This window comes from Tuber melanosporum (genome assembly GCF_000151645.1).
Source record: "Tuber melanosporum whole genome shotgun sequence assembly, scaffold_254, strain Mel28".
Lineage (NCBI taxonomy): Eukaryota > Fungi > Ascomycota > Pezizomycetes > Pezizales > Tuberaceae > Tuber > Tuber melanosporum.
This window is the reverse complement of record NW_003298924.1, coordinates 95,435-103,719: the sequence shown is the minus strand read 5'-3', so window position 1 is coordinate 103,719 and position 8,285 is coordinate 95,435. Positions and strand designations below refer to the sequence as shown.

The 8,285-nt window shown below is 45.1% G+C and overlaps 2 protein-coding genes; both read left to right on the top strand.

Moving 5' to 3' along the window:
• The first annotated feature begins 268 nt into the window (after window positions 1–268).
• Window positions 269–3,595, top strand: GSTUM_00001137001 (uncharacterized protein). XM_002838515.2 has 9 exons: window positions 269–477; window positions 558–1,212; window positions 1,270–1,367; window positions 1,424–1,669; window positions 1,722–1,820; window positions 1,874–2,128; window positions 2,178–2,421; window positions 2,472–3,010; window positions 3,065–3,595. Exons 1-9 carry the CDS (start codon window positions 415–417, stop codon window positions 3,551–3,553), a joined length of 2,688 nt encoding a protein of 895 aa, XP_002838561.1. The 5' UTR covers window positions 269–414; the 3' UTR covers window positions 3,554–3,595.
• A 384-nt stretch (window positions 3,596–3,979) lies between these two features.
• Window positions 3,980–6,113, top strand: GSTUM_00001136001 (uncharacterized protein). XM_002838514.2 has 7 exons: window positions 3,980–4,112; window positions 4,212–4,347; window positions 4,475–4,730; window positions 4,806–4,915; window positions 4,998–5,353; window positions 5,444–5,700; window positions 5,778–6,113. Exons 1-7 carry the CDS (start codon window positions 4,047–4,049, stop codon window positions 5,944–5,946), a joined length of 1,350 nt encoding a protein of 449 aa, XP_002838560.1. The 5' UTR covers window positions 3,980–4,046; the 3' UTR covers window positions 5,947–6,113.
• Window positions 6,114–8,285: the final 2,172 nt, after the last annotated feature.

Genomic DNA, 8,285 nt, shown 5'->3' with positions numbered 1-8,285 from the left:
CTTGTATGATAGCATTGCTGGTATCATAGTTCATCTTGACCATTCAGATTCGATAAGATATGCACAGAAATGGTAATAAGCTATGATATAGTAGGGTAAATAGAAACGGTTCCCTTTGATCCTCATTTCCCCCCCTTATTTCATGTACGATCGTACCTGGGTTGCATAGCTCGGTTCACTAAAACTCTAGCTTAGCTTAGCTCTAATTAATTACACACATTGCATAAGTTATCAGGTATCGCGCCGATAGGACAGCAACCACAAACAAAGCTCCCCCCCCCCACCATTACAAGAATCACCCAAACGGCGATCCGAAAACAAAAACAAAATTCAAGTACCTAGTCTGCGCTGTACTTTACCCGCCCCTTTTCCCATACACAGTCTCTGGCCAGATACCTATCGACCCCTCTATCCATGGGTGCCGGTGATAGTAAGCTCTCCTTCAAGAAGGGCGTCTTTCGTCTTGCCGAAGAATACGTAAGTTGATTGCTTACTGCTGCTACTTCGCCCTTGTCTCGCCCGGATCAAACGAACTGACCACTTCCTTTTGCTCATAGAAAATATCGCCTCGTGATCCCTACTGGCTTTCCTTCTGGGAGCTTCCTGAATCCGCTGAAGATGTTTTCACACTCTTCGCTGCCGCTGACATCCGTCGTACCCGCGATCAACACCTTGAAAATTTAGAGACGCTCATCCTGGCAGTTACCTCGAGGCTCTTTGCCTTAAAGAACCATCCGTTGTTTCCTGATCCTGAGCTGGCTCCGGAGAAGCATGCATTAAATTGTATTCGAATATTGACGAGGATACTGCCATTTTTGCACGAAAAGGATGGGTTGGTGGCTTGGGAGGAGAAGTTCTTTTGGGGCGCAGGGCGGAAGAGATCCGGGAAAGCATCGCTTTCTAGAGCGGAGGTCATCTTCGATGAAGCTCATCCTGATGAAGACCCTCGGCCACCGACGGCGGCAGAAGATATCGAATCGGCCCCGCCATTGATGGAAGAATTGATAGATACTCTGATTGGCCTGCTCTTCTATTCTGGATTTACCCTGATGGAAAATCCCTCGTCAAAGGGAAAGGTTACATATGCTATTTGGCAAAGCGGCGTTGGATGCAATACCCCAGTTGGGACCACGAAAGAACTGGAGTCCAACAAGATTGAAGCATTGAGACTTCTGCTTGCAATCACATCTAAAGCAATGTTCATACCTGCAAGTCGGTTTTACATCTGATCATGCGCGGGATCTTGTGATACTGACAAAGGGATGATAGATATATTGCCAGTGAGGGGGATAAGAGCATTGACCTATATAGCAACCAGTGCGGACAAGAAAGCTGTGCTCTCGACTTTATGCTCGTTATTGAATACAGTTAGTGTCTTGAATCCCCCACCCGAAGAGTTATCTAGCTTATTCCTTGGTGTCAGACCTTGAGATATAACCCCGCCAGTTGGAGAGTTCCTTATGATCATGTCGTATTTTCAGACCCTCGGCAAGTTCTTGTGACCTACTGTTTGCAATTGCTTCTTGTTCTGCTATTGTACCCTGTCCCGGAGAGCGGGCCGGGCGAGCCTCTGCTTAAGAACAACTACCGCCATTATTTGGGGAGACTTCACAGAACTCAAGACTTTCAATTCCTGGTTGACGGAATGACCCGTGTTCTTAATCAGCCGGTGAGTAAGATATTCTTTGGAGACGAATCCCCAGCACTAATACCTGGAGAAGATCCAGGCTACTGCATCCTATCTTCCCGGCAGTCAGAAGACTATCCAATGGGCTCCGGAAATGTTGATGCTCTTTTGGGAGAGTTTGCAATGTAATAAGGTATGTTTTCCCTATCACTGATCACCTAATTTCCCTACCTGACACCGGTCTAGCGGTTCCGGAGCTTTATTATCGAAACGGATCGGGTCCATGACTTTGTGATTTTGATTATCTACTATGCTCTGGAGCATAGATTGGACCCTTCCAAGTCCGGGGTCGTCAGAATGTGTGTTTTTGTTTTGCAAACTTTGTCTACGGAGCCGAAATTTGGGATGAGTCTCAACAAGCATTTCGAGGGACAAAACACATTACCATCCAGCATTAGGATCCCCTCCTTCAGTGGAACTTATGCAGATTATCTGATAATTGTAAGTGATCTCTTCTAAAGCCTACAGTATTTTTCTAACAATCAGACAGTCTATATATAGTTTGATCGCGGGTAGCAAGGGTAGGTTGGGTGCTGTATACCCAGCATTACTAGCAATTATTGCGAATGTTGCTCCCCATGTCAAGCCTCTCTCGGCGGCAGCTAGCGCAAAGCTTGTGCAACTATTTGCTTCAATGTCAGCGCCAGCCTTCTTGCTAGCGAACGAGACTAACCACGCATTGTTACACTCTCTTCTGGAGTCGATGAATTCTATCATTGAGCATAACTATTCAGGTGAAATTCACTCAAGATTATCGCTTGCCAGGCCTAATTATTGGATATAGAGAATGCAAACTTTGTTTATTCCATCTTAAGGGCGCACAAAAGATTTGAGGCATTGAGAAACTTTACTCTCGAAAGTGGCCAAGAGGAAATCGACCGCCAGGATAAGCAAAAAAAGGATCGGGGAGAATCTCAGGATGCTTCGGCTAAAGGCTCGATAAGTCGTGACGATTTTGCCTCACCTGTTGAAGAGCGAGGGTCAATGGCCGGATCGGAGTCACCAATCCCACCTAGTCAGTTTGAAATTGGCGATGGCGAGGACTCGGACGAGGAAGACAGATCTAAGAGCCAACCTCCCACTTCCTCTATCGAAACCCCAATGCCTACCCGATTACCTACCATTCCATCCCGCACACCCTCTATATCGTCATCCGCCGAAGATGCTGTTCCTATACAGCTACGAGCAATGTCGGAGAAAGCCAGGGGAAAACTTCCAGAAGGCTCTTTCCACAGACAGGCCAGCACCACGAGCCTAGCAAGCCATGCCAGTGCTTCTGCAACCGCAACATCATTGAATGGGTTCACGCCTTCACAAACATGGGTATGTGCTGTTTCAGATCTTATGAGTGACGAATAGCACCCTGACTTTTGGCAGATCGAATCGTGGCTTCCTCATCTACCACTTCATACAATCCTTGTGCTCATTCAGCAGCTACAGCCTCCACTGCGCGAGATTCTCGCGCGTAACAATGGGGAACCCAATGCCATATCAATGCTTGAATGTATAAAGACTACAGAGATTCACGGAATTGAGCCTTCGTTGATTAAAACTCACATGTTCGAATGGAGTCCTTTGGCGCTGGGTTGGTACGAGTCGCTACTCTGGGGGTTCGTTTTTATTGCGGAGAGGCATGTTTCAAAGGGCACTGTTGGTGTATGGAATGGGACCGCGGTGAAGCTATTCAGAGTCCAAGAGACTGCCCCGGAAGGTCCGAGTTTACTGGCACCTCGAGGCGGTGTGGATGCGATCGGAACCAATCTAATTGAGAGGCTGGGGAGTGTGAGCTTAGGGAGGGGGCAGCGTCAGCGCAATTCTAGCGACAGCGGGACTGGTGGGAACAGAGAAAGGCATGCGGTTGTGTAATTAGTAGATGTCTATACTGGATCATAAACCTTTGCTTTTCGGTGTTGGGATTGCAGTCGGGTTAGTGAATGAAGTGATTCTTTTAGGTCGGAGAAAGGGTAAAAGTGCAGGATACGAGGATACGAGAATGCAAGCGGTAAAATGACAAATGAATAGACGAGTGATACTGGGTGAAGCCTCCACTGCGGGAACAACTGGGAGCCATGATACCGTACGGTATTTAGATTCTTCCGAGGCTGATCACTAGCTCACTGAGCATCATTAAGAGCGCAGGGAGCTTGTTGATCACAACCAATGAAATTATTCATAATCCGATGAAAGCTTAGGGGGTTATCTTACGTAGTGAAGCAAATACCCGGGAAATTCAACCTTGTGATCTTTTTTTCCCCTCTGTACGAGTAGTGTTAGGCGCTCTTTGGGCGCCACGATCACGGCCCCGCAAACGGCCCCATCAGCCACGACCTTGTTAATCCACCAGAAGATCGTCCCAAACATGTCGGATACGCCGTCTCAAGAGCGGGGCGAGTCCTTCGACTCTCCTCAATCTTATAAGATCCACGTAGGAATAGCTTTCCACCCTTCCCCTCATCACGCGTTTAGCTCCCATTCACAGAGGACGCCAACGCTAACCCCAACTCTTTCAAAACAAAAACAACAGGTCGCGTCCAAATATCTCGACTTGACTACCCAAAAGTTCGACACAGCCCGTCTACCGAATGACTTTGGACAACCTGAGGGTGAAGAATGGGCCGATGGGACGCCCAAGCGGGTTATCGAAGAGCTGATTGACCATTGTAATCGCACCTTTATCCCACAATACCTTCCTCTTATCCCCCTTTCCCTGCGTTCGTGATCCATCAATTTTGGTACCATGAAGATGTGACGGTGCTAGTGTGGGGACAACTTGCTAACTCGGTTCAGGGCAGGAACGCTTCGACTGGCGTAAGCAGGAAGCCCAACTGAACCGGTTACCGAACTTTAGAGTTCCTATTGAAGTCGACGGGTTCGGGACGCTCCGCATTCATTTCCTATGGCGGAGGAGTTTGAGGCCGGATGCCATTCCGGTAATCATGGTGCATGGGTGGCCGGGCAGCTTCTGGGAGTTTTCGAAAATGATTGAACCATTGGCCAATCCACCGGATATGGGTATGCCGGCGTTTAATGTCGTTGTTCCTTCGTATGTGCATCCAATTCCTATAGTTTTAGAGCATACTAGAGGAGAGGTACCAGACGATAATGAATATATCTATAGCCTGCCCGGTTACGCCTTCTCCGACGGTCCCAAAAAACCCGGCTTCGGGGCGAAAAAGATGGCCGAAGCCATGGACAAACTCATGAAGAAGCTCGGATATGAACACTACGGTAATCCCTCTCCATTGATCTAGCATATACATCGTGAGACAAAGCCAAAAACTCATAGTTACCCTTCGTGGGGTTCAAACAGTCGCTCAAGGTGGAGACTGGGGCTGCCTAATCTGCCGTTTCCTCGCCCTCCAATACCCCCAAAATGTCCGGGCAATCCATGTCAACTTTCTCCATGTGAAGCCGCCGACATTGTTCTCCCACCCGGTAAAGTGCCTAAAGCTTTCTCTGGCGATGGCCTCCAACGGAAGGTTCCCAGGGGCGTACACTCCCGAGGAAGTTGCTGGCTGGAAGAGGACAAAGAAGTTCTACACTGAAGAGATAGGGTATCAGGCCATTCACGGGACGAAGCCAATGACATTAGCCTACGGATTGACAGATTCCCCGGTTGGATTGTTAGCATGGATGAGAGAGAAGATGCATTCTTGGACTGACAACGTTCACCCCCCCCTCCCGGCCCTCCCCCCCTACCTACCACTCCGCCACATATCGCTCGCGTACTAACTCACCGCCTAACCATCCACTCAGTATCCCTGGACGAATGACGAAGTCCTAACTTGGTTCATGCTATACTGGACCCCCGGCCCGCACCAAGGCACTAGACTATACAAAGAAGCCTCACGTGAGATTGAAGAAGGGACATCAAAATGGAGCAATGTCCCAATGGGCTTCAGTAGCTTTGTAAAGGAGATTGTGATGCCGCCGAGCGATTGGGCGAGCATGCTGCACCCGCTCAAGTTTTACAGGAAACACAATTCGGGGGGACACTTTGCTGCTTGGGAGAAGTACGCTTTACACTTTACACTTTCTAGTACTGAACCTCTGGCTTGGGAGAATCATTAACCCAGAAGGTTGGTTACAGGCCGCAGGAACTCACCAACGACGTTCGGGACTTTTTCAAGGGGATTGTGGGGAAGGATAAGGTTTTGCAGTTACAAATTCAGCAACAGCATTCCGTGACCGGAAGTAATGGTACTACCGGGGTGACTGTGAGTATGTGCACGCCAGCTGGGGCGACGAATGGGGTTTGAGACATTCCAGGGGATTTTTTGCTTTTCTCTTTTCGGGGGAATTGGAATTGGGTAGGATCCGGAATACATATCATTGTTTTTTTTCTTCACGCTTTTGTTCGAGATATACTACGTGGATTATGTAATACCTCCGTACCGTAGTACAAACTGTCATATTTGTTTCATAACTAAGGGAGCTGTGATAGAAGGAGTATTACCATAGTAGTTTCTTAGGCGTTTTGACGATTCAAGTATACAACTCAATCCTCAATCTGATACTGGCATGAAATATAGTTCGTGCCATCCAAAACGTGCACCAGAAATTACACAATTTTCAAATTCTATAGGCTCTATACTTAAAATATGTATAATAAAAAAAAACAAAAACATGTTTCTTGAAGAGCAGATGAAGAAGTATGGATATGGTTCATGCCATTCAAAACATGCACTATGCTGAAATAATTTATTACATGTGGCCGTGCCTCTTTTGGTGTCGAGCCTTGATTTCTTTAGTGGATTATGGTAAAGGATTTAAATAATAATATATTATAAATGAATTATGGTTCAGTGCGACAAGAGAAGACCGTCAACCATGTGGCATGGAGAAATGCAACAGTAGCTGTGCAATACAACTGTCCAGTCTACAGGCAAAGGATTATAAAGTGTTATTATGTATAATAGTAATATATATTATTCTGTAAAAAAAAAAGAATTTAATATACAAGACAAAATATAAATTTAATTGCAGTACTAATTTGATAAAAATTGAATAGTTTAAGGATGTTAGGAGTACTGGAATCTGATACCTAAGAACCACCCTAAGTAGAGTAACCTTGCTCAGAATCAGAATCTCTCGTCTCTAACACCACCCTCCGGTCCACTTGCTGGGCCCACACATTATTATACATATTTAGTTGTATCCTGTAACTATAATGCCATAGAATTGAAGGTGTCAGAATAACACCATATATATCACTATTGTCTATCTGACCAGATCCTATTCACAGAGTATATGAGAGGTGACCTTCAGCTAGGTCTGAGGAGTGGAATAGAGTAAATCTGTAAAATACCCAGAGAATTACTGGGCTTCAAAGATGGGACATCTGGAGCATAAGCCTTAAGTAACAAGATGATTTCACACAAAGATAGGATATTGAATGGTAGAGGATCTCTACAAAGGGCCAACACATTCTCATCTATCCAACAATAATCAGAAGAGTTTAAAACTCCTATAAAGAACTACTGATAAAGCTAATACACTTCTGGAAGTGTTACTACTAGGTTAACGAATACTTCATGGATGTAGAAATTATCACCAATACCAAACAATAAGCAAAGCCTGGTTACCTATGACAACCAAGAGTTGCCAATTGAGGGATTATCTGCCAATCTGGTAGAATAGTTTCCTGCAAATTAGTAGGATGTTATCCAGAAAATAGCTGTTGGTTAGACCAGGAGTTATAATAGTTTAAAGTAAGTGGCCAAAGAAGGTTATATATACAACTACTCCTGGAGATGCAACTCTTAGATGAAACCGATTATTTTATCAATAAGAGGGACAATTGGGGTGAACATGACATGACTTGAGAACTAGGCCATAAGTCTGAAAACTCTAAAGATCAGATAATTACTATTGAAAACAATACAGTTCTGTAATTGGCAAAATAGTAATTACTAAAAAGAACGTGATGGTGTTCAGAGTCTCCTAGTGTTCGTATGTCAAGAAAATAAATAACATTGTGAGTTACAGTTAGAAAGATATATAATTTATATAAGAGATAGATGTAGTCCACTAATACACTATAATGATCCCTCTTCGGATAGTTAGTTCTTGGCGACAGGAAACGATACTTCTCTTCCTCTCCTTCTTGTTTGCTTAATCTTATGATAGCACTAGGCCCCTGCCTACATTTCTGATAGTACAAGACCTCTGTATTCTATATAGAATGCGAATGGTAAGTTTTCTCTAACTCTCCTTCGTGAAGAGTTCTTCCTTCGCATAACAATAAGAAAGATTACGATAATGATAAAGAACATAAAGGTGTTTTATATTCATTATTATAATAAGTAGGAAAGGTACTTAGAATTTAATCTAATTTTATTTAAACTGGTACCGCCAACACTGGCATATGACGAGCCCCAGCCGGTACAGAGATACCACTAACCGGTATACTACTAATTCTAAGCTAACTAAGTCTACAGCCCTGCACCTGCTATCCCTGAGTCATGCGTGCATGAGAACCAATTACAAGACCATCAAACAACCCAGCGCCCACCCCGGTCCAAGTCCGTAGCTCCTCTGGTATGAAGCCAACCAGTACTAAGCGTAGCGGAAACTGAGCAAAAGACCAATGCTATCA

Coding starts and splice junctions, on each gene's coding strand:
- GSTUM_00001137001 (XM_002838515.2), top strand. CDS start 415: ATGGGTGCCGGTGATAGTAAGCTCTCCTTCAAGAAGGGCGTCTTTCGT. Junction 1,213..1,269: donor AGCAATGTTCATACCTGCAA/GTCGGTTTTACA, acceptor AAGGGATGATAG/ATATATTGCCAGTGAGGGGG. Junction 2,129..2,177: donor ATGCAGATTATCTGATAATT/GTAAGTGATCTC, acceptor ACAATCAGACAG/TCTATATATAGTTTGATCGC.
- GSTUM_00001136001 (XM_002838514.2), top strand. CDS start 4,047: ATGTCGGATACGCCGTCTCAAGAGCGGGGCGAGTCCTTCGACTCTCCT. Junction 4,348..4,474: donor CGAAGAGCTGATTGACCATT/GTAATCGCACCT, acceptor AACTCGGTTCAG/GGCAGGAACGCTTCGACTGG. Junction 5,354..5,443: donor TGCATTCTTGGACTGACAAC/GTTCACCCCCCC, acceptor CCATCCACTCAG/TATCCCTGGACGAATGACGA.